Source organism: Colletotrichum truncatum, assembly GCF_014235925.2.
Source record: "Colletotrichum truncatum strain CMES1059 chromosome Unknown Contig_0012, whole genome shotgun sequence".
Classification (NCBI taxonomy): Eukaryota; Fungi; Ascomycota; class Sordariomycetes; order Glomerellales; family Glomerellaceae; genus Colletotrichum; species Colletotrichum truncatum.
Genome location: NW_027222409.1, coordinates 723,619 through 748,184, shown reverse-complemented (window position 1 = coordinate 748,184; position 24,566 = coordinate 723,619). Strand labels below are relative to the sequence as shown.

The 24,566-nt window shown below is 52.9% G+C and overlaps 7 protein-coding genes across 7 annotated transcripts; 5 read left to right on the top strand and 2 right to left on the bottom strand.

The window, feature by feature from the left end:
• Nucleotides 1-1,346: 1,346 nt before the first annotated feature.
• On the top strand, nt 1,347-3,785 carry CTRU02_215037 (sterol o-acyltransferase; the record flags this gene model as incomplete). The annotated part of the gene is made up of 8 exons (XM_036726452.1): nt 1,347-1,712; nt 1,791-2,153; nt 2,220-2,880; nt 2,944-3,062; nt 3,128-3,224; nt 3,287-3,320; nt 3,406-3,589; nt 3,666-3,785. 8 exons carry the CDS (start codon nt 1,347-1,349, stop codon nt 3,783-3,785), a joined length of 1,944 nt encoding a protein of 647 aa, XP_036581639.1.
• Nucleotides 3,786-4,115: 330 nt separating this feature from the next.
• Nucleotides 4,116-6,356, bottom strand: CTRU02_215036 (fimbrin; the record flags this gene model as incomplete). Its single annotated transcript, XM_036726453.2, has 5 exons — nt 4,116-4,153; nt 4,217-5,202; nt 5,255-5,934; nt 6,014-6,224; nt 6,334-6,356. The coding sequence occupies 5 exons, from the start codon at nt 6,354-6,356 to the stop codon at nt 4,116-4,118; spliced, it is 1,938 nt and encodes a 645-aa protein (XP_036581640.2).
• A 2,246-nt stretch (nt 6,357-8,602) lies between these two features.
• CTRU02_215035 (uncharacterized protein) lies at nt 8,603-9,474 on the top strand (the record flags this gene model as incomplete). The annotated part of the gene is made up of 2 exons (XM_036726455.1): nt 8,603-8,742; nt 8,829-9,474. The coding sequence occupies 2 exons, from the start codon at nt 8,603-8,605 to the stop codon at nt 9,472-9,474; spliced, it is 786 nt and encodes a 261-aa protein (XP_036581641.1).
• Nucleotides 9,475-9,658: 184 nt separating this feature from the next.
• CTRU02_215034 (DDHD domain-containing protein) lies at nt 9,659-13,150 on the bottom strand (the record flags this gene model as incomplete). The annotated part of the gene is made up of 6 exons (XM_036726454.2): nt 9,659-9,785; nt 9,880-10,686; nt 10,735-11,155; nt 11,210-11,442; nt 11,496-12,670; nt 12,731-13,150. Coding segments are annotated over 6 exons (3,183 nt in total), but the record flags the coding sequence as incomplete, so codon positions are not given.
• A 1,570-nt stretch (nt 13,151-14,720) lies between these two features.
• Nucleotides 14,721-19,264, top strand: CTRU02_215033 (DNA-directed RNA polymerase iii largest; the record flags this gene model as incomplete). The annotated part of the gene is made up of 4 exons (XM_036726456.1): nt 14,721-14,809; nt 14,876-14,987; nt 15,045-15,194; nt 15,245-19,264. The coding sequence occupies 4 exons, from the start codon at nt 14,721-14,723 to the stop codon at nt 19,262-19,264; spliced, it is 4,371 nt and encodes a 1,456-aa protein (XP_036581643.1).
• A 609-nt stretch (nt 19,265-19,873) lies between these two features.
• Nucleotides 19,874-21,553, top strand: CTRU02_215032 (feruloyl esterase b precursor; the record flags this gene model as incomplete). The annotated part of the gene is made up of 1 exon (XM_036726457.1): nt 19,874-21,553. The coding sequence occupies one exon, from the start codon at nt 19,874-19,876 to the stop codon at nt 21,551-21,553; it is 1,680 nt and encodes a 559-aa protein (XP_036581644.1).
• Nucleotides 21,554-22,641: 1,088 nt separating this feature from the next.
• On the top strand, nt 22,642-23,852 carry CTRU02_215031 (DUF159 domain protein; the record flags this gene model as incomplete). Its single annotated transcript, XM_036726458.2, has 2 exons — nt 22,642-23,149; nt 23,209-23,852. 2 exons carry the CDS (start codon nt 22,642-22,644, stop codon nt 23,850-23,852), a joined length of 1,152 nt encoding a protein of 383 aa, XP_036581645.2.
• Nucleotides 23,853-24,566: the final 714 nt, after the last annotated feature.

The window sequence follows — 24,566 nt, the reverse complement described above, 5'->3', positions numbered from 1 at the left end:
CCTAACGTGTGTGGCATCGAACTCGCCGTCAGTGTCTTTACGCGAACAGTTGGGGTGGACTACCTACCCCCCTCACAAAGGCTGTTTCTTTCTCTGCTGAGCTTCCCACGAAACAAGAGAAGACATGGCACAGTGATCAATCTCCTGGCATCTACCCGGTCATGCCAGACACCATTAACGAGGTAACAAACAGAGACATCATCAACGGCGAGGTCTTGCCCTGGTCCCGTGTCTTAGCCTACCTTTCCGGCTCTTCCTCTTTCTCTGCACGTGTTATCTGCAATGACTGACGGTCTCTCCAAGTCGGAAAGCCAAGCCATCTCGATAAAGCATGCTATTCGTCAATCAAGAACAATGCAAACTGGGGTCGCCCAGACGGAGAAGACCACCAAACTGTGTTCATCCACTCATTTTCCGCCTACCGTCGCCCTTTCTTTACTTTCTTACTTTGTCTGACTTCATCGGAGCCCACTCCATCCACACAATGTTCGCCTCCGCGCCCCCCACCCATGTCTCCGTAACCGTCCCTGTTGCTCAGCGGGATGGGCGGGAGTTCGTAATACTCTGACGGTTTATTGTACTGCCCGTACTCGTATGCCATTGTCCCTTCGTTCGACTGCCCAGGCACTTCCCGGCTTGTAGCGCCTGGCAAGTCCGGAATCCTCGGTCACAACTGATCATTCGCTAATACCCGCATCTGCCCATTTTGTATCATTTTCGGACGTATATCAAGATGTGTGCGAGCCGCCTTGAGCCCGGTAGACCCGTTGATGCCACCAGCTTTCGGCTGCTGATTATTGTTTTTTATATCCAGTAACAACTCCCCTCTCTGTTCACTCACATGCAACTCTTCAAATTAACTGCATATTTTGGATTTACTGTGCTTGGCATATGCCAGTCGATGCTTCTCGAGAACCAATTCAACCTTGACCCGAGTCATTGATAGTCTCGTTCATATAATCACTTTCCCGGTCGCGCGGTTGACGTACTTTGACCTTCCCTGCCTTACTTCGTCTCATTCCGCTGTGTCGTCGTGTTACATCGACCTCGGAATAAGGGTGCACGCCTACACACCACTCATCTTCCTCTCTTGTCATTTCGACAATAACTCAAACACCAAAAACACAAAAGCCCCGTATCGTTTCTTACTTCATCTAGGGCGGTCTCGCAGCTACAACTACTTATTATACCTTTCACCATTCAATCGCAAGCTGACTGCGTCAGTGTTTCTTCTTATCTCAAGTGAGCGTGCGTGGCTTTGCCCTCACTCTGCTACCTGCCACCTGCTATCCTCCCAAAAGAAAGGCGGGAAGACGTGATTACATATATAAAATACGACTCTCACGATGTCAACTCGATTAGAATCCTCTCAGGAATCACCCCATTCACTCCGGGATGCATTACGTGCGGCCAATGGAGGCAAACCGCCGTACAGAACCCCCTCAGATATTACGAGCGAAGATGACTATGATGAGCCAAAGCTATCCAACAAGTACCCCAACAGCCGAAAAGATATCGGTCCTGGCACGTCGCCGCTAAGAAATTCACCGAAACATGACCGAAAACTTTCCCTCGATGGTTCGACCTTGTCCGAAGCCTCGAGTGTTGATGAGCCCCATAACAGAGGAGCCGGCCAAAAAGATCTCAAGACCTATGTGCTATCCGCTGATGATCGAGAGCTCCGTGATATCATCAGACGTGGCCTCGAGAGGGTAAGTAGTTGATCTTTGTGGCTCTACTGCGGGAGCAATAAGTGACGGGGGTTTCTGACGGCGTATGTGTACTTTCAGGAAAAAGATCCCAAGCGGCCACGGCGGCCAGGCAAGTTTAGCGATTTGGTCTTTACACGCCAGTTCTCTACCTTTGATAGGCAGAACCACCAAGCAGCGAATAGCCTCTTTCATGGCTTCTATACGCTGTTCTGGCTGGCTGTGGCGCTCTTCGTCCTCAAGATCGGTGCGGCGAACTGGAGAGCCACAGGGAATCCTTTAGGAACAAACGAGATCATGAAGGGCATGTTCCGAAGGGATGTGGTTGTTCTCTTGGCATCTGACGGAGTCATGTGCGGTATCACAGGCTTCAGCTGGATCCTGCAACGCCTCATCTTCAGCGGCTACCTTGACTGGGATCGGTCTGGTTGGATTATCCAGAATGTAAGTGCTAACCCACACTCACCACTGCCAATGTGCTCGACAAAGATACTCAGATTTCATGTGTAGATCTGGCAAACCATCTTCATCGGTGGCGTCGTCGGCCTGACCCTCATAAGGGACTGGCCTTGGACACATACCGTATTCTTCGTTCTGCACGGCATCGTCATGCTCATGAAGCAGCATTCGTACGCCTTTTACAACGGGGACCTGTCTACGGCCTACAAGAAGAGAAAGTACCTTCTCTCCAAGCTGAAGCAGTTGGAGCAGGTGGCCCCCATCAACTCGCCGTCTGCCACCAGCCCATCAGCGTCTACCATTTCATTGTCGCACCTGGCCAACCCACCGTGTGCGGCTGAAATGGAGGGACGCCGACAGTCCGTCAACCACGTCCGCAGCTCCGAAACGACAGACCTTGACCGAATCTCGCAGGCCATCGAGTCTGGGGAGCCGCTGGATGCCGAACAGGTCCGCGTGTTCGAGCGCATCATCAAATGGGAGATTGACGGGCTCACCGACGAGCTCAAGGGTAAGGCTACGAGCGTCCTGCGGGCGTATCCGAACAACCTCACAGCTGCGAATCATTACGAGTACATTGTACTGCCGACGGTCGTATACGAGCTCGAGTATCCCCGCTCCGACTCCATCGACTGGTACTACGTCGCCGAGAAAACGGCGGCGACTTTTGGCATCATATTTGTCATGATTATGGTCTCGCAAGCTTTTATCTGTAGGTCGATCCAGATCCAATATTTTCATCGCATCGGCTTGTTTTTTCTGACGAGGTCGGCAGATCCGGTTGTGATGCAGACTGTGGCCATGAAGGAAGTAGGCATGCCGCTGGCCGAACGCTTCCGTTATTTTCCCTGGATGCTGAGCGACCTTGTCTTTCCGTTCATGATGGAATATTTGGTAAGAATCGCGTGCAGTTTTTGCACACTCAGATCCCAACCAAAAGATAAAACTGACAAAACTAGATGGCTTGGTATCTCATCTGGGAAACCATCCTGAACATTCTCGCGGAGCTCACTTACTTTGCCGACAGGAGCTTTTACGATGCGTGGTGGAACAGCGGTATGCCACGTCCAACAAACCCGTCAAGTTGAGAGGACTATATAACTGATTTATCCATACAGTCTCTTGGGACCAGTTCGCCCGTGATTGGAATCGGTAAGCCGTGCTTTCTCTCTTTCTCTCTCTCTCTCCGTCCCCACCGCTTCATCCCTCGGAAGTCTTGCTGACGCCCCCTTCCCAGTCCCGTTCACAACTTCCTCCTCCGCCATGTGTACCACAGCTCCATCTCGTCAATGAAGGTGAACCGACATACGGCAACCCTCATCACCTTCTTCCTCTCGGCCTGCGTCCATGAGTTGGTCATGTGGTGCCTATTCAAGAAACTCAGGGGCTATCTCCTTTTTCTGCAAATGTGCCAGCTGCCGGTACGTAGATCAATCGACTCCCACACCCCCCTTAAGGATTTGATTCATGTTCCGATTCACCTGACAACTTGAACAGCTTGTCCAGCTAAGCCGCACGCGGTGGCTGAAAGGCCGCAAGACGCTTGGGAATATCATGTTTTGGTTCGGCATCTTCACGGGTCCAAGTCTACTATGCAGTCTCTACCTTATCCTGTAAATCGCGTATAACACCCTTTGCCACAGATTCGACTTATGTTGTATGATTGTTGATGATTACGGGGAAAGGAAGGGTCTCGTCAAAATGTAAAAAAGGGAACGTCACGAGCCATGTTCATGTCATGAACTCAACGTGTGCATATTCTAGATATTTTACAATGCAAGCAAAATAACTTGTAAGGTGTTGTCATGGGTTGATTTCATTCAACTATAAACATAAATAAAACACAATCAACAAAGCCTCGCCGCAGTTTTGGCCTTTTTCTATCCTCGTTGAAAATAATAGAAAAAAAAAAATCACGCCGCGTAACAAAGGTCGTCAAATTCAGTTTTACAGCCCTTGCTTCTCCGCCGTCGCCATCAGGGAACCTGACAAAAGGATTAGCAATATGAACATGATACGGGGCTAAATACTTGATTTGAGTCACTTACCGATGAAAGTGGTCACCAGGCGACTGCGGACTTGGCAGATATCCTCGGGCACCAGCCAAATGGTTGCTCCCATCTTTCTCGCAATACTGATACTGAGCTTAGCGTTGAGGTAGGCGTCATCATCCGTGTGACCAGGGGTGACGAGATCGTAATCGACGTAGCTGCTCTTCATGCCGTTAAGCACATCCAAGAGGAACACACCGGTGCCAATAGAAGGGTCCTTGAAGGAGCGAATGCTCGAAGACTTGCCGCCCTTGCGGGCCATGTCGTTTGCCCACTTGACCATCTCTGCGTCCGTGATTTCGCGCTTGCCAAGACGCTGCGCCAGCGTTGACAGGGTCACCGTGATATCCCTGCGCATCAACTGCCACACCAAACCAAGTGTCAGGGTCCGTTGACCGTCGGTGATATCTGCGCCCTGAATGCCCACAAGCGAGAATCGGTTCTGCTTGCCGAGTTCGATGGCGTAGTTGGTGTTCTCAACGGCCTTGAAACGCAACATCTCTCCGCCATGAGCGGGAGGCTTGTTTACATGACGCCAGTTGACAGACCCCTTGATAACCTTATCGTATGCTTGCAAAAGCACTGTGCCGTCTCGCAAATCGTCAAAGAAGGATTGGACGGCAGGTTGCACATCCAGACTGTTGAGCCACAGGGTAAAGACACGGGCTTCTCTCTCTCCTTCAGCATCAAAGTCCTCAACCTCTAGCTTCTCCTCCTCGGTGATGGGGTCAAGGGCAGGGTGGTTGTTAAAGAGGTTTGCAACGAAAGCCAGGTTGAGCTTGGGGTTACCGGCGACCAGGGAAGATGGCGTGAGGAACTTGCGGCAGCCCATCTTGTCAGCGGTCTGCAGAATCTCCTCAGCTCTTTGCAGGAGGTCCCGAGTCTGGAGGGGAGCCCTTGTCGCGCCGTATTCGGAGCCAATCTGTGCCAAGAGAACAGTGTAGTTCTCGCCGTCCTTGATGTCGCTCGAAAAGTTGTTGACGCTATCAAATGTCAGTGATGGTTGCCGTTTGCTCGAAGAACATCATAACATACCGTCTGGGCCAGTTGGCAGCCTTCAAGTGGTAGTTGAACCATCTCAGAAGAATCTGCTCAGGGGGGAGTCTCAAGAACTGCTCCAGGGTCTCGTCTTCCTCCAACAAGCGGTACAGTTCGGGGTGAAGCTTGATATCAATCTTGCTCAGCAGACCACGGCGGATAATTTGCCAAATTAGACCAAGAATCAAGTGCTCTCGGCCCTCAATGATGTCACCACTGCCAATGTTGACGACGGACAGACCAATGCCCTTGGACGACTCGATGACGATGTTGTTGTTCTCCGTCATCTGGAAGGCGTTGAGCGACTTTGCCTTCTTGGGGCGGTTCAGCACACGCTCGTCAATGGTGTCGGGGACGCTGTCGTTGATGAGCTTGGCGAGTACCAGACCGTCCTTGCACTCGTCGAACATCTCAAAGGTGTCAGTAGGGAAGGGGAGGCGGTTGCCAATGTCGGCATCGCCAGCCAGAACGGCGTTGATGTGACGGGTGAACTCAGTTCGCTCATCCTCGTTGATGGTGTGGGTGACGTTGGCGTTTGAGCCTTGCACGTGAATCTTGCCGACGCTGGGTTTGGAGGCATGGCCGCCGGTTGCTTGTGCGACGATGCCCGCGGGAGCAGTAGGCCCTGACGATAGACGTTTTTGAGCAGGGGAAGACTCGCGAAGCTTGGCAATCAACTGCAATCAACTGGGTCAGCAATAAACACAATTTTGGGGGAATAAAACGCAACGAGCGCAAGGCTGGGCCGAGACGTACTGCGACGTAGTCCTCCAATTCGACACGGCGAGACGAGTCGAGCTCAACCTCCTTCAGGGCTTGCCGTACGACATCGTAGGGTTGGCGTTCGCTCTGCTGAGTGGCCTTGATGGTAGTAGCCTCGTCAAGGTAACCCTTGTCGTCGACATCGAGCTTACGGAAGGCGTCGCTCAGGCCGTAGATTTCGTTTTGGGGGAATTGAGGATACTTCCTGGCGGCAGATTTGCGTCAGTAAAAGCAGTGGTCCTCCCGTCCGTCGGAGGGGTAGGCTGGTGGTGAATCACGCAGTGCGGGGGGAGGGGGGGCCATGGGGTGCGCACCTCTGAAGCTTGAGAACGTTCATGTTGGCGGGTTGTCTAAGGATGCACAAGAGGAAAAGGAAACGGAGAAGGTGGTGGAGGGAAAGATGCTGTATTTGGATGGCAGCAGAACAGCCGAGTTCTCAAAACCGGGCTCGGCGCAGAAAGGAACCCAGAGCCACAAGATCAGGGACCAAGCGAAGTGGCAGATGCGCAGGAAGCTCCGGAACGCACGGACGTTGACGAAAGAGTGGTCTAAACCGGTAAGGCACCTCACGGTGCGGGAGGAATGTGAGGTAATATGGAGATGGAGCTGCAAAACGGTCGGGCAGCAGTAGTAGTGGGCGGAGATGACTCTTTTTCGAGAGCACGTGGGTCACACTAGGGATTGAGGTTCTGGTGTTTTATTTTTGCTTTGTTTTGTAACAATGAGCAAGAACAGGACAGAGTGAGAGAGAGGAAGAGGAGGAGAGGCTGGCAGGACCGAAAAGGGCAGGCAAGGCAGGTAAAATGCAGTATGGGGCAAGGAAGGTGCGCCCGACGGGTAGAGAGGTCGATCAAAACGGGTCAAGGCGAGCCTGGGGAGACAGAGGCAGGAGAGGCCAGAGACATTGACAGAAGAAGGCGGAGAGGCAGGGTAAATGCGGGGATTAATAAATATGCACCTCGGGAGCACATCAGGAAAGAGGGAATAATAAAAGAACAGTAGGAGACTAGACAAATTGATGGCTGGAGTATACTACTAAACTATGTTACGCTATGGGTGCTCTGTCTTCTCTCTCTCACTCTCCTTCTTGTCTGTGAGTGCTGTGCTCTACACTACCTCATCAGGGCCGGGGGATGAGATGTGGATGTTTTTTGTGTGTGAGAGACTTACGTAGGTACTTGTTGGCGGGGGCGGGGAGGGGCCATTGATGTAATGATACAGGCATTAGCTGCGTTGAGAGCGTTGGGATTGGGTGCCTACATCATTGGTACCTTACAACATGTACTCATGTGCCCTCTCGGTACCTTAGGCTGGCTGGGCGCCCAGAGGGTACAAGTGTTTACCCCAGCGAGGTTGCTTACTACTACGCGTCTAGTATGAGGAGCACATCGTGACTTCCACAATAGGCCGCCTGAAAGTACGTACTCGTGGCGCAGCGTCTTTTTCGCTTTCCCTCTGCGAAACGTCCCAGCCGCCTGAATCTATGCGGGCATGCCGTTGCTTGTCGAACAGAATACGCGGGAAAGCCCATGTTGGTTTGGACAAGCCAGGTGCCTCCTGTCATCTCTTCCACCACCACAAGCACACGCACCAGTACGTTGTATACACCAGCCACACTAAATTGCGTAAGGCTGCCAGACAGTAAGTCGGGTGTATTGCGTAAAGACCAACGTACGCAATTGCAGGCACAAGACCATTCCCAAAAGAAAAAGAAAAAGAAAAAAGAGTAAACCACCGCACAAACATTTCCCTCGAGGCTGAGTATACCAGGCTCCTCGTCATTTCACAGGCTGCAGCAAAACTTCCCCATCTGGCTGTTAGATTTGACGATGCCCACGTGGCTCGCCAGGCACCGAAACACCTGTTCCATGAATCCACGCCTGCTCGCATCTAAGCCGTCCATGAGAGTCCACGACGCTGCCGAGGATGACTTGCAAATGGGTGCCTGGGACTTGACCGGGTCCGCTTTTGTTGCTCTTTTTGTGTTGCCTTGTGATATACAGATCTCAGTTCACTTTCAGGAAGCCAAGGCACACGGCTCCCCTGAGGGATCTCTCATGCTGCCCATTCATCCATCCACTTACACGGGCAAGTCCATCTTTGGATGCCCAATGACCCAGAGATAATATCAATTAGCCCCTCTAGGTAATGTTCTGGAACGTGGAGGTACAGGGAAGACCAGGTACTTCAGCGCCAAGGGGGGTTGTATCGGAGACGGAAATGCATACATAAGCCTGCGCACTGTATGATCCAACTTCGCTACCATGTCTCTTACCGTGTGCTTATCCCACCGTCGGCACAGTCCCCGCTCCTCAGCAAACCCCCACCTCGAATTTTCTGATCTCGATGCCTTCATCGCGACGTAGAAGCTTTTTGTGTCAAGGACGCCCGGCTCAACACCCGATTCGCAAACTTCAGGCTATTAAGCTCTGACTGACTCCTTCACCCCATCTAATCACTGCGTCCCAACTATTCCCCTCTTCCCCTCATCAAAGCCCCCCTCTCCCGCTCTCCCGCGGAAACAACTTTGCGGTATCATCCTACTCATTTCTCACCATATCACGAGAAACACCGACCACAAACATGGCCTCCGTCTGCAAGGCTTGTGAAGACCCCCTGGTCATTAGCATCGAACCAGACAGCGATAACGAGGGCCAGGTCGGCGAGGAACCTCAGAATGTCCCCGATGACCTGGAGTTGCCCTGCGGATGTCACTTTCACTGGTATGCAAACACGCTCACATGCTATCCCCACTAACACACGATGAGATGGCTTTGCATTGCTCACACCACATCCCCCTCCCCCATAGGCAATGTCTCCTGGATCAGTCTGCAGAGATTGCCATCTCTCTCAACTGCCCGTCCTGCCAAAAATACCTGCCAACAAACCAGCAGGGCCCCTCCGTCACCAACCCTTTCTTGCATACCCCCCCTGGCACCGCCATCTTGACCCGCTACGTCAACGAGGGCGGTCTGCAGGATGGCCTCGACATCCTGCCCAACATCACCGAGGAAGCTTACTTGGACGCCCACCCGGAGGCCCGTCCCGCCCGCGCCTACCACCTCATGTGCTCCGAGGGTGACGTCCAGGGCATCGTTGAGCTTCTGCAGGATGCCAACGAGGAGCTGGCCGGCGACGTCGCCCAGCTGGGTCAGCTCATCCGCTACCAGGATCCCTTGGCCGGCGGCAAGAGTGCCCTCCACGTCGCTGTTGAGAAGTCCCAGGAGGAGGTCGTCTGGCTGCTGCTCTGGATTGCCTCGCCCGTGCCCACCGACGTCTTTCCCCAGTCCGCCCGCCAGGCGGCCGAGGCTCTACAGATCGTTCGCCTGACCAACGACAACGCCGAGGACATTCGGGCTCTGCGCACCGAGGCTGGCCAGACCGCCGAGGATGTCGCCAGGAGCATGCCCGCGCGCTGGGCTGCCCTCGTCGATGCCGGTATTCTGCGTCCATAGTTTGTTGACCCTTTTGTAAGAGAATAAAGATACCCAGAGTTGAGCAGTCAAAAATTGTGAAGCAAGTGTCGTCACCGCAGGTAGTTCCGTGATGCAGATGAATGTTGAAACGAATTCGTCCAATTGTACAAGAAACGAATAAATACAAGAATTCCTTGCCCGCTTGACCAATGTCTAATCTAGTCTATCTCCGGTTTGCCCGCGATCTATTAGAAAGAAGTTGTGATAGGATGAAATGGCTGACGTCCTCGTCAGACCAGTAACTCATGTGCGAAGCAATTGTGTTCATGGGGTTGAAGTCGAGGACGCTCCTGAACATACGAGTTAGCGACAAGACGACCTCAAACCGTTTCTTAGGGACGATATAAAAAAAAAAAGAGGAAAAAAAAGAAAATATAAACTTACTCCTGAACGCTGTAGTCGACACGCCCATTGCGGTTCAGTGCCCGGACTTTCATCTCCTCGCGCCGCAGCTTCTGCGCCTTCCGCTCCGCTTCCAGCCAGTCGGCCGCGCCGCCATCGTCATTTGACTTGGCCAGGTCCACGCGCTTCTCCTGAAACTTGGAGTAGAGAGTCTCGAGCTCATCATCAATCAGCGTCATTTCATTACCGCTGAGGCTCGTACGACCCATCATGGATTTCGAGTCCGCAAGCTGCTTCTTGCGCTCGTTGGTCTTTTCCACGAGTTTGGACGCGTCGGATATCACGCCACTGTCAGTCATGTTTCCACCCGCCGCCGCGGCTCCCGTCCCGGACACCTGAGGCTGGGTTGAAGCCGAGTTCATCTTGGCCACGTCTTCGTTGCTTAGACCAAGGCTTCTGTTGAGCAGGTTACTCGCGATGCCCGCACTCAGGCTGGACCAAAGACCGCTAACACTTTGTCCGACCTTCATACCGATGCCTGACAGGCCTTGCTGCGCCACGTTGCCAAATATGCCCTTCTTGGTGTATGGCAGAATCTGGGGTTTTAAGGTGGACATGGCTGATGATATCAGTGGCTCAAGCCGGTAGCTGATAGGATCCGAAGGATGGAAAATGTTGAATAATTGTGCCACTTTTGGCGATGAGACTGAATACGGCAACCCTGTAATGGCGGAAACGCGCTGTGTCGGTGACGTCGGGGCAGCCGTGAGGAATGGATCGTCAATCAACTCTGGGTTCATGGGACTCTCTGATGGCAGAGCATTGGGGAGGTGACGTGCTGATATGGTGCTTCTCGAGAGTTAGTATACAGAACTCGAAGGAACCTCGTCGACTTACCGGCCCTTGAGCATTTGAAACAAGCCTATCGGCGATCCGAGGCAGTAGAAATCATCTACGTCGAACTCAAACCTCAACTCGTTTGCCTCCCGATCCTTGACGCCTTCAGCCTTCTCCTGGGGGGGCCAGAAGCGTAACGGATTCCTTGGAGTTTCCAAGGCCTTGCTTCTCTCCTTCTGTCGGCACAGTATGTCAAACATAATGGCAGAGCCAAGCGAGTGGCCGATGACATGAACCTTGCCCTTGAATTCAGGGTTCCTGGCTAGGAAGAGTTTGTATATACGATTCGACTCCTTCAACACAATCTCCGAGATCTGCTCTCGGTACGCGCTCTGGTACAACAACACGTCAAGAGCAAGATCTGAAATCAAGGACCTGGCGAAAGCCACGCCCTCAATGGTAATATCTTCCAAAGATGGATCTTTGCCATACCGGTTAGCAGCTGTGTTGTCTAAAAGTGGCGAGGGTAACTCACATTCATCATCGTCCAGAGCACCGTCTCCAATGTCTTGTTCATTCTTCTTTTCTCTTTTCTTGGGAAAATCAAGCAGATGTCTCCAACAGACTGGTAGAACCTGGACCCGACAATTTTTCGGGCCGTCTTCCAGTTCCGAATTCAGGGCCCGAAGGTCTGCCGAGCTCGAGTAGACTGACTTGAAGTTCTTACGTAGGACGTTGACATCGTGGACAAAATTGACACTTTCCATGCTGTGGTCATCAGTTAGCATATCTTCATATACAAGCCAACGCCGGAAACCTACCGGATGCCAAGAAGCTGGCCGATTCCATGTGTTACTAGCACCAGGTGCTCAATTTCTCGGCCCTGTTTTTCGCCAAACTGGCCGTTGTAGTCGTTCTCGATTTCCTTCTCTTCACGTTTGCGAATCTCCTCTTCTTGTTCTTCTTGATTGCGGTGCTCAGCTCCCTCCATCAACGACGAGATCTGTCTTTGTAGGGCATTCTCTCTACTTGAATCGTCTTCAGCACGCGACATTTCTTCGCTGGATTGCGAAGGTCTGGAGGTCGGGGGCGCGGATCTCCTTTTTAGTTTCTTTTGTTCTTTCTCATCTAGCTGTAAGGTGTTGGTAGCCTCGGTTGGGGTGGCTGGCTGCTTTTCCTTCTTGTTTTTTGCTACGTCAGAGTAGCCTCTCACAAGCTTGACACCGCTCATGTAACCGCCACCGGAGAATCTTTCGTACATGGTTGAGGTCACCCAGGACAGCATGCTATCTGACGTCAACCAGGCGGTGGTGGAGTCCTGGTAAGTAGCGATGCTGTTCATCCATGCGCCGAATAGCCTATGGGAGGACGGCTGGTGCTGGTTCTGCAGTGCCTGGGATTTGTTATTGCCTTCTGCTGCAGATGCCGTCGAAGCTGCAGCCCGTAAATTCTCTACTGATGCCTTGGGTGTGACATCTTTGTTCTTGGAGTCGCTGCGAATTCGCGGCTTAGGATACAGCCAGGGTTTGACCTTGAGGTATCCCTCCTCCAACTGAGACGCCAGATTCTCCTCGCATGGTCTCAGCGATGAGCCTTCGTCGTAGAACCAAGTACCGCGGCGGACCTCATACACGGCTCCAAGCCAGTAGACAGGCGCGAACTCTCGCTTCTCGATGTCGACATCGAAGAGGTAGTCTTCGCTCACTGGAACGCGGGTTTTGGGTGTTTGAGTGCCGTCGGGGCTCGTCTCTAAACTGCTGTGTGTATCATCGTCGTCGGTATTCTTGCGGCCACGTCTGGAGCTTCCAGACACGTTTCGCAATGAACGTTCGCTTCTCCGCTTCTCAGAATCCTCCAACAGGCGCTGGTACGCTACCTCTATTGCTCTTGAATCGCCTTTGTCAAAGGGAACGAACTTCTTCGGCTGGGGTGCAGGCTTGGTGTCGTCGGTGGGCTTCGACTTGTCTCTCAGGAACTGGGCCTTTCGCTTGGGCACCTGATAAGTGATTAGCGAGACGGACCCTCAAAGAAACACGGTGGGAAGTAGGGCACTTACATCAGTGGCATGGTACCACAGGACATTGAGAGGAGGACAGTCAACGGGATAGCTTTTGGTGCTCTGACCGTATAAGTGGGTTATGCTATGATCGCCAGGACGGGCGGTCGGGACTGGAACAGGCTGGGGCGCAGGATCCTTGGGCGTGGGGGTTGAGCTTCGAGTCCCGGACCAGGGATTAATGGAATCGACGGCGGACGAAAGGTACGACTTTTCTGCTTTGCGGTCGGGGCCGCTGGGAGCCATCGTTTGCTGGTGGGCAGAGTGCCATTCGGGGGTTCTCTGGCGAGACGTCCAGTAGCAGCGGGAGAGGGACGTGGGGATGAGGATCGGCTTTCTGCAAGTTCGTCGTCCCCAGGTCTGCGTCGAGCGATGCACAGCGAGCGCCAACTTGAGAGAGGCGTCGGAAGGGGGAGGAGAAACTTATATGTGCGTCACCGTGGGCCCGGAAAGACTGGAGGGTAGACTGGGGGGGTTTATAGGACGAGTTTGGGTGTGAGCAGTTTCGGGGAAGCTCGAGCTGGGAGGGCGGGAACAAGGAATGCTGGTTTCAGACTGGAGCAAGAGCAAGGTTGAGGTGTCGAGAGAAGGCCAACGAAGGGAGGGGAAGAAAGGCACGGAGATCTGGTTGTATTGTAGGGGGGGTAGATTTGCTCAAGGGATGTTTGATTGATGATGGACGGTATGGACAACGTGTGCTGTTGAACCTGGAAATTGCAAGGTGAGGCGCGAGTAGAAGAAACCCGCCATTTGGAGAGAGCAAGAGGAGCTAGCTTCCAGGTACCACCTCCATAACGGCGCAGCAGCACCTAAGCTTGAACCCACGGGCATGATGAAGGCGTGGAGGGCTCCAGTCAGCTGGCTTTGTACATGGGGAGGGGGGTAAGGAGCTGTTCCGGGCTCCAGGGACCCCATGACGCAGCGGTTCTCGGTCCCGTGTAAATGGAATACGACGGCGTTAGCGGAGCGTTACTGGAGGCGGTCTGGGCCGACCGCGGGGCAGCTGCAGCTTCGTTGGACAGCTAGGCGAGGGTAATTTACAGTGTTTCCTTGGCTGGGGAGATACATAGCAGTAGTACACTGCTTTAGGTGCATCCCAGTGTGTTTCCCGCCCGCAAATGTTACCTTATCACGGATAAGCGGAGGACGATAAGCCGCAATCGCTACTTTCTTTCCCGAGGGATTAAACAAGACAGCAGATAAAACAACATGGTTGTAGACAGTCCAAGTACACGGCATTTACACTTACCAGAAAATGGTATTAAAAATGATAATTAAGACAGAATGTAGAGGAATACAGACAATAATACGATAACACCTTGTGAGATAGAGGGATCAGCTGGAGGGACTTTGTCTAAAGTATCTGGGCCCGTCGCGTACTGATAAGCCCGGTACGTACCTTTCATCCTAAGGCCTGGCTCTGATCTGCAGACAAGCCTGAAGACTCACTCACTCACTTTGGGTGCTTGGGAAGACTCACACCGAGCTGCACAATGCACCCGCCGCTATATACACTGTGTCATCATTCATTTCCTCCAATGATGGCACCGTGCGATAGTGCAAAACGCCCTGCGCTGCAAAGGTGGGGCACAGCTGCTTTTTTCGATGGTGGGGTACGACCTGCATTGAGCGTCCCTCCCGCGCTACTTCGCCGTGCCTCCATCACAAAATTTCCAATTCAACTCTGGTCCAACAATCCAGCCTCCAAATCCCCCCAAACCACGCCGCCACATTATACCCGATGACCGCCTCTCCCTAGCAGCCTGTCGCCCCCGACATAAACGGTTTCTGCGATTAACGTAATTATACTCCTCGAGCCATGATCATGACCCTACGGCGAATGCGCAAACACACCATCATCGAACACGACCGGTAGACTTCGCAATTCAAGGACCTCGATCTTGACTCACCAACCTCCCCGCCACATCCCTCCACCTCCCACCTAGGAGCGTTCCTGAATCGCAACTGCAAACCAAAATAAACCGCCGCAATGGCGACCACAACTACCGTCACCCCGGTCAAGTCGCAGCTTGTCGACAAGCTGCCCAAGCGATTCAAGGGCATCAAGTTCGGCATTCAGTCAGTCTTTTCCCACCCCTCGCCCTTGTTTGGATGCATTCATGCTGATCCGTTGCTCGCTTACAGGTCGAACCAAGATATCGCGAACCAGGCCGTCCTCGAAGTTTCCGATCGTTTATTGTACGACATCGAAAAGAACAGAGCCCCTTATCAGCATGGTCCCCTTGACCCTCGCCTGGTAAGCACCCCTCTTGTAAACCCAGGACCAGTATTCATTTAACCATTCGAGTATTAGGGCACGTCGAGCAAGACTGGAAAATGTGCAACCTGTCAGGAATCGCTACAGAACTGCACTGGTCACTTCGGCCATGTCAGACTTCCTTTGCCTGCCTTTCACATCGGCTACTTGCGATTTGTCATGATGATTCTACAGGATATCTGCAAGGTGGGTGTTTCTTTCTTCTTGTGTCTGTACGCTGCCGACTAACAACTATTAAGGACTGTGGCAAAGTTCTGCTCACCGAGACCGAGCGCCGAGCCTTCCTTAAAGAACTTCGACGACCACTACTGGACAATCTACGACGCTCCCAGATCTGCAAGCGAATCAACGAGCAGTGTCGCAAGGTCAAGAACTGCATGTACTGCGGCTCTGTTCAAGGCCAGATTCGCAAGGTCGGCGTGCTCAAGCTGGCCCACGACAAGTTTGTCACTTACAACAAGTCCACGTCTGCCAAGAAGGTGCCCCCCGAGAGCAAGATCAAGTTTGACGAGTCGTTCAACGAAGCGAGGAAACACAATGGAGAGTTGGACAAGCATCTCCGCAAAGCCATGGAGGACATGAACCCCTTGAGGGTTTTGAACCTGTTCAAGATGATCAGCCCTACCGACTGTGAACTCCTTGGTTTGGATCCTGCCGAGGGTCGCCCCGAAATGTTTATCTGGCAGTTCCTCCCTGCGCCTCCTGTATGCATTAGACCTTCGGTTGCCCAGGACAATGCCAGTAACGAAGACGACATCACAACGAAACTTGCCGACATTGTGTGGGTGAGCGGTATGATCCGATCCGCACTACAAAAGGGCTCACCCGTTCAAACCATCATGGAACAATGGGAGTATCTCCAACTCCAGGTCGCCATGTACGTCAACAGCGATGTACCCGGTCTCCAGCAGCCCGGTTTTGGCAAGGCTGTACGAGGCTTCTGCCAGAGGTTGAAGGGAAAGCAAGGTCGATTCCGTGGCAACTTGTCTGGCAAGCGTGTCGACTTCTCAGGTAGAACTGTCATTTCTCCTGATCCCAACCTTGGAATTGACCAGGTTGCTGTTCCTCAGCTCGTGGCCAAGAACTTGACCTATCCAGAGCGGGTGTCGGACTACAATATCAAAAAGCTCAGAGAATGCGTCCGTAATGGACCCAACATCTGGCCAGGTGCACAGCAAGTCATCAAAAATGATGACGGAGGTTACAAGATCTCCTTGAGATTCGGTAACAGAAACCAAGTAGCGCAGGACCTGAAAGTTGGCGACGTCGTCGAGCGTCATCTGGAAGACAACGACATTGTGCTCTTCAACCGTCAGCCCTCTCTTCACAAACTTAGTATCATGAGCCATTTGGTCAAGGTACGACCGTGGAGGACATTCAGACTCAATGAGTGTGTTTGCGGCCCCTACAACGCTGATTTCGACGGCGACGAAATGAACCTTCACGTGCCCCAGACCGAAGAGGCCCGCGCAGAGGCCATCAATCTCATGGGCGTAAAGCACAACTTGGCAACCCCGAAGAACGGAGAGCCCGTTATTGCTGCCACTCAGGATTTCATCACTGCTGCATATCTGCTCAGTGGCAAGGACCGATTCTTTGACCGCAAGACCTTCACCTACATCTGCATGCACATGATGGATGGAAAGGTTCATCTCGACCTCCCTCCTCCTGCTATTTTGAAACCTCAGGCTCTGTGGACTGGCAAGCAGGTATTCAGCATGATGATGCGGCCCAACAAAGACAGCCCAGTCAAGATTAACCTCGACGCCAAGTGCAGAGAGTACAAGGCCAGGGCTGGCCAGTGCCCTGACATGGACCCCAACGACGGATGGCTCGTCATTCGCAACTCCGAGGTCATGTGCGGTAGAATGGACAAATCTACTGTTGGTTCAGGAAAGAAGGACTCTGTCTTTTATGTCATCCTAAGAGATTTCGGCCCTGATGCCGCCGTGGTAACGATGAACCGCCTGGCCAAGCTGTGCGCTCGGCATCTGACCAACCGCGGCTTCTCTATTGGTGTTGGCGACGTCTACCCTACGGAGCTGCTATTGGAGAAGAAGAGCAAAATGATCAAGGACGCGAACAAGGATGTTGACGAGCTGATCGACAAGTACAAGAAGGGTAAGCTTGAAAAGGCCACCGGTTGCAACATGGAACAGACCCTCGAGAACTCCATCTCAGGACTTCTCAGCAAAGTCAGAACTCAGGCCGGTTCTCACTGTATCGAGACACTCAGCAGGAACAATGCCCCGCTTGTCATGGCCAAATCCGGATCCAAGGGTTCGGAGATTAACGTCGCTCAGATGGTTGCCCTAGTCGGACAGCAGATTATCGGCGGTAAGCGTGTTGCCGATGGTTTCCAGGACAGAACGCTTCCCCATTTCCACAAGAACGCTCCTCAGCCTCCTTCAAAGGGTTTCGTGGCCAACAGTTTCTACTCGGGTCTGCTCCCTACCGAGTTCATCTTCCACGCCATGTCTGGTCGTGAAGGTCTAGTTGATACTGCCGTCAAGACGGCCGAAACCGGATATATGTCGCGTAGACTGATGAAATCTTTGGAGGATCTTTCCACTCAATACGACGACACGGTGCGGACTTCAGGAGGAGGCATCGTCCAGTTCCAGTTCGGCGCTGACAAGCTGGATCCTGTCGATATGGAGGGCTCGGCAAAGCCTGTGAACTTTGACCGTACCTGGTCACACGCTGAGAATCTGACGTGGGACAACGATGAGGCGGCCCTTTTGCCGGATGAAATCGACAAATGCTGCGACGGCATGCTTGCTCGGGAGCGGGCACGCTACCCAAGAAAGGCCCTTGTTGGCGACGACGTCCTTGACTACAACAACGAAGAGGACAGGTTCACTGACGAGCACGAAGGCGCCAGAGACTTCCTGAGGTCTCTGGAGTCGTATGTTAGTGGCCGATCCAACAAGCTCCGCCGCGTGATGGAGCTTACAGGCTTGACGGCCTCGGCAGAAAGCATGGATGTTGATGTCGACGAGAGCGAGATCAAGGCAAAGAAGGCCTTCGCAGACAAGGTGGCCAAGGTGTCCGAGTCAACCCTGCGGCTCTTCGTCCGACTATGCCTAGAGAAGTACAAGAAGGCACATGTTGAACCCGGCCACGCCGTCGGCGCCGTCGGAGCCCAGTCCATTGGTGAACCTGGTACCCAAATGACGCTCAAGACGTTCCATTTCGCTGGTGTCGCCGGTATGAGTATCACGCAGGGTGTGCCACGTATCAAGGAAATCATCAACGCCTCCAAGCTCATCAGTACCCCCGTCATCACCTGTCCGCTGGTGCAGGACAAAGAGATGACGGCTGCTCGGATTGTCAAGGCACGTATCGAGAAAACTTTTGTCGAAGACATTCTGAGCTACATTGAAGACGAATGGTTCGCAGAGTCAGGAAACGTCGTCTTGCAAGTGGATATGGATGCCCTGTCCGAAATGCAACTGGGCATTGGCTTGGGCGATGTGGCCGAAGCTATCTGCAAACACAAGAAGCTCAAGGTCTCACGGCAGGATATGCACATTGGCCCCAGCAGGATCGAGATCCGTGTTCGTCTTGACGAATCGGCTAGCTCCAAACGGTCTGTGAAGGCCAAGCCCGTTGACGAACATGGCGATCTTCTGGTACGCGCCAACTACCTCCGCAGAACGATTCCGACTGTGGCTATTTCAGGATACCCAGAGGCTACGCGTGCCATTATCCAAACGTCAGATGATACGCATACCGTTCTGGTTGAAGGATACGGCCTGCTCGCATGTATGAACACGGAAGGTGTGGACGGACGCAGAGTGAAGTCGAACAACGTCATGGAATGCCGAGATGTGCTAGGCATCGAAGCTGCGAGAACAACGATTGCGCACGAAATTGGGGTGGTCATGGGAGACATGGGTATCGACCCGCGTCACATGCAGCTGCTCGCAGATGTCATGACATACAAGGGCGAGGTGCTCGGTATCACACGTTTCGGTCTCTCAAAGATGAGAGATAGTGTTTTGCAGCTGGCGTCTTTCGAAAAGACGCCCGACCACTTGTTTGAGGCCGCTGCAGGCATGAAGACGGATCAGATTGAGGGAGTGAGTGAGTGCATCATCATGGGACAAACCATGTCGGTCGGAACTGGTGCGTTCCACGTCGTCCGTCGCCTTGCTCTGGAGAAGGGAGATGTTGGACAGCGCAAGACGATATTTGAGGATGCATGGGCGACCGAGACGGCGCTCAAGCGAAAGTCGAGGCGGCATGCCTAAGGGGAACACGGGAGTTATCAAACGGTATGGCGTCCACACCAGTACGAGGATTGTACAATTCTGTAACGGGATCCCAAAAAGGATATGCTTTAGTTTTGAAGTAAGGTCAAATCGAGATGAAGACATGAGATTAAGGAACGCAAACCGCCTCCGAAAGTGATAAACATGCCGTGTATCAACACCTGACTGAGCACATGCCCACAGCCGATGGCGGAAGCCGGCCGCTGTCCGGGGAAGTTGGTTTACCCGGTAACGTGCTTTGGGGTTACATTTCAAAAGTCCAGCGTTACCTGATGTTGAGTGTTTCCCCATGCGATGTTCATCTGATTAATCTCGCGAAGGATTAGCGCAGCGAGACTGCGGGGTTTGAATGACGCTCCCCACAGGCTTCAACCAAGCATGGCGGGGTTTGGCAAGATGCGTTGCGGAGACAGCAGGGACATTGAGAGGAGGCAAAGACTGCGACACCCCAGCTATGATGGCCCTGGGGTTACTGCGTGGAGATGAGCAACACGTCTCCCTATAAAGGAGACGCTCATGGACAGGCTGCACCGAGCGGTCGGGTTCACGTCGGTTTGGCACATCGTCTTTGGTGTTGCATTGGTCATTATGCCCTTCACGCCGCGTCTATTCGGCCTCGCCCTATGGGCAGTCAGCCATATCGCCCCAGTGTCCTCGCAGGAACCTTCTATTCGGTGCTCTGTTGAAGGCCTCAATGCCTTGTTTGTACAGGATGACCGTGCCGAGGTATTGATGGCTCATCCCATTGGCAATAATGGCACCTTTGGTGAGGCGGGAAACGTGGCATATCCCCAAAATGCAACTCATCTGCCCTCGCTCTGCGTTGCGACAGTCAACGTCACATCTTCACCAACCTCGTCGTACACGTTTGGTTTGTTCCTACCGGAGGAATGGAACCATCGTTTCCTTGCCGTCGGCAACGGAGGCTTCTCTGGGGGCATCAACTGGTATGCCATGGGCACGGGCGTCAAATACGGCTTCGCAACGATTTCGACGTCGACGGGCCACAACTCGACAAGCCAGGATATGAGCTGGGCGCTCAAAAACCCGGAAACCAAAGCCGACTGGGCCGGCCGCAGCCTCCACGGCTCAACTGTTCTGGCTAAGAAGGTCGTGGAGGGTTATTACGGACACGCGGCGAACAAGTCCTACTATTCGGGCTGCTCGACGGGAGGACGACAGGGCGTCAAGTCGGCGCAGGAGCATCCGGAAGACTTTGACGGCATTCTTGCTGGTGCCCCAGCGTGGATGTCTACTAGCCAGCAGTTATGGCAGCTTAAAGTTGGCGCCATCAACTTGCCGGAAGACGGGCCTGGATACCTTCCACCAGCCGTTTTCAAGACCATTGGAGACGAGGTGCTCCGGCAGTGCGACGGTGCAGACGGCATTGTCGATGGTATCATTATGGATCCCAGACATTGCAACTTCCGACCGGAGAAGCTGCTTTGCACCTCGAACTCGACGAATCGCTCTGCATGCCTGACGGCGCCGCAGATATCAACTCTCAAGCAGCTGTACCTGCCCCTGATCCAAACGGACGCCAACGTCCACAATCTGACATACCTCTATCCCAACTTCGGACTCGGTTCCGAAATCCAGATGCCGTCTTCGTTCGGTTCCAAAAACGAGCCCAGCCTGTATGGGACCGACTACGCAAAGAACTACCTTTTTGACGATTTGGACTGGGACTGGAGGGCCAGTTTCGGCTACGCAACGTTTGTCGAGGCAGCAAGACTCAACCCCGGAAACGTCAACGCCGACAACTTTGACCTGTCAGAATTTCACGGGCGAGGGGGCAAGTTGATCCAGTACCACGGCTACGCGGACGGCCTCATACCGACGGACGTCAGCCGAGTGCTCTACGACGAGACGTGGATGGCAATGGCAGAGAAGGGCGTTGATCTGGACGAGTTTTACCGTCTATTCTTCGTCCCGGGCATGCAACACTGCTCCGGCAGCGTGTACGACGCGCCGTGGTACTTTGGGGGAAGCGGGCACTCGTCCAACTTGGAGGCGAACGGGCAGCACGCGTTTCCCGTGCCCGGCCTGGACGACGCAGCGCACGATGCGCTGATCGCGCTTGTTTCGTGGGTAGAGGGCGGGAAAGGCGTAGACGAACTGGTGGCGACGAAGTACGCCAACGATACCGTTGGCAACGGCGTTCTGAGGCAGCGTCCGATCTGCAAGTATCCTGGTTATGCTTCGTGGGATGGTAAGGGAGACGTGGATTCTGCGGCGAGTTGGAGCTGTGTAGGCTACGATGTGTGACGAGCCACGGTACGTAAGTCGTGGACATCAACGTTTTGAGAAGACGTAAAGGTCTAGTAGGAGGTGTTACGGCGCCATGTTGGAGGCGGTCTGGCTTTATTCGGAATATTGAGTGTTTGGCAGTTTACGTATCTGCTCGACCTGGCTCAAGTTATTCAAACTGCTTGAGCATGTGTATCTGGGGAAACTGATTAATTCGTTGATATCTATGTGTATCAGATGTTTACATCCTGTAGAGTCCTGTGATTGTATGTTCATGCCTAGTTCAACCGCTTAGTAGTGATGGAATGCCATGAACGAAGGGCTGATAGAACGCTGCCTCTACGTTTAGAACACTAGAAGCATTAATATTCTTGATTGCTCTGATACCGGAATACCTAGTAAAACGTCCTATTCACGGTAGTGGTTGAGTGACTTTGAATAGTTGGTTTACACGTCGGCTCGTATGAGTTTTCATAGTCTACCGGTCTTTCTTATCCGCTGCAAGTATTCAAGACGCAACAATTTTCTTTCGAGATTTCAGCCAAGATAATTCAATTTAACGGCAAATGAATAGAACCGTTGATATTCCTTGTCAACGCTTCTCCGATATCGTGTAAGCCTCTGAAGCTTACCAAGCTAACTTGACATTATAACCCTCGAATTTCATATAAAAGCACCTCCGGTTTTATTCAAACGCCGATATCTTATAAATGTAAAAATTCAAATGAAATATAGAATAACAAGATGAAGTAAGAACAAATGTGAGAAACGAAAGCCACATCTTCTACTCACGTGGTATGGTGCACGTGATACCGCGTCTAATGCGCGTAGATTGGTTCCCTAATCAGGACCCCGCGTCGGCATGACGACATGCACTGATCTGGGAGTCCGCACTGCACCCAGAACACTTTTCTGGCCGTTAGAAATTTGCGACTGTGCAATAGCCATATACTCTCAATCAGTAAACCCCCTCATAAAAACTAAATATACCCTGTTACCATGTGCGGGAGATACGTTCTAGCCCTGGTGAGCTCACATCCCTTACTTGGGTTCCTCCGACGCAACTAACAAACACTTGCACGCAGCGCCCGTCGCAGATTCGGCGCATGTTGGAGCAAGATGATATGCCAGTTGATGAAGCCCCTGAAGATGAAGGCCAGGGATCGCCACGCCAGACATACAATTTCGCACCGGGGTATCACGGCGTCGTGTACCGTGCAGATGTTCCAGACCGTGGAGCCAGCCATCACCGCAGCCACAAGAGCACCGACCAGGATCACCCACAGACAGACGCCAACTCAGAGAAGCCTCAAAAAGGTACTGACAATGTAAAGTACAAGATGCAGTCCATGCAATGGGGGTTGATCCCATTCTGGACCAAGCGCGACCCCGGCTACTCCACGCTCTCCAAGACAATCAACTGCCGTGACGACTCGCTCAGCACTCCCGGCGGCATGTGGTCGACCATGAAGGCGGGAAAGAGATGCATCATTGTCGCGCAAGGATTTTATGAATGGCTTAAGACCGGCAAAGACAAGCTCCCACATTTTGTCAAGAGGAAGGACGGCCAACTCATGTGTTTTGCCGGCCTGTGGGACTGCGTCAAATACGAAGGTGAGCCAGCCCGTATGGTGTGTTGTATTTACGAGGCTGCGAGCTGACAGCTTCCTCAGACTCTGAGGAGAAGCGCTACACGTACACCATCATCACAACGGATTCTAACAAGCAGCTCAAATTCCTCCACGACAGGATGCCGGTTATTCTCAACCCGGGGTCGGAGGAAATCAAAATCTGGCTGGACCCCAAGAGGAACGAGTGGTCCAAGGAATTGCAGGACCTACTGAAACCATTCGATGGCGAACTAAAGTGCTATCCTGTCAGCAAGGATGTTGGCAAGGTCGGCAACAACTCGCCGTCCTTCATCATTCCCGTAGCCAGCAAGGAGAACAAGTCCAACATTGCCAACTTCTTCGCCAATGCTTCGTCCAAGCAGAAGACTCAAGGTTCCAAGATGGAACCTACTGTTGCGATCAAAGAGGAGCCGGACAAATCACAGCATGCTGGAACGCAGCCGGTGCCGGAAGTAATTGCAGAAGCGGCACATGATGCGGACAGCCAGGCGAAAGCAGGGATTAAGCGAGAAGCCCCCGATGCGGAGGTTGACGACGAACCACCAAAGAAGATGGCGTCAAAAGCTTCACCTGCGAAGTCGAGACAGAGCAAGATCAGTGCGACGAGCAACGGCAGCAAGAGCCCTGCCAAGTCCAAGCAGGACGGGACTCAGAAGATTACCAAGTTCTTCGCCAATAGTGCGTGATCCAGGCACGAGGTGCTAGATACGCTTGCATCGGCATGGAATCGGGATGTACGACACGACGGATGAACCTGGTGTAAAGGGCGTTTTTAGGGGGGTGTTGATAATGAAAATGGGAACGACAGATACCTCTGAATGAATAATTACGCTTATTGGCTTCCACATTAAGGTTCTTCTCACACGAGCAGAGAGGACGCAGAAGGCAAAAAACAAAAAAAGAAACAAGCTTAGGCTGTTTGCCACCTCATCAAAGTTATTCCTCGAATCATGACCCGATGTCGTCTATCTCGTTGCCTCTCGAGCAGGCCAGAACATAGCCGAATCGGCAGATGGTGAGCTACGAGTGGCAATGGTGAACCTTTTGCTAAGGTTAAACTCAAGGCCGAATCGGCCGTCGACAAAGCTTTGGACACCGACGAGTGGAGTGTTCTTCCCCAGGCCATCAGCCTCGGCAAAACGGCCGTCTGTCAGCCATCAGCCACGGCAGACGGGAGATGGAGACGGATGAAGAGACGGGAGTGGTGATGTTGGGAAGGGGAAACAACAACACAAGTCAGGGGGTGTGAGCTTGAGGGTGACGCAGGTGGCTTCTCCTCGAGACCGACTCTGAGGTGCTCCTGGCAAGAGACGGCCGTGGTCTTGTCTGCAACACTCATCGGTCGTACGAGCCCTTCGCGGGGATGAGCCTCGGGGCAGGCGACTGCCGTTGCGGCTCCG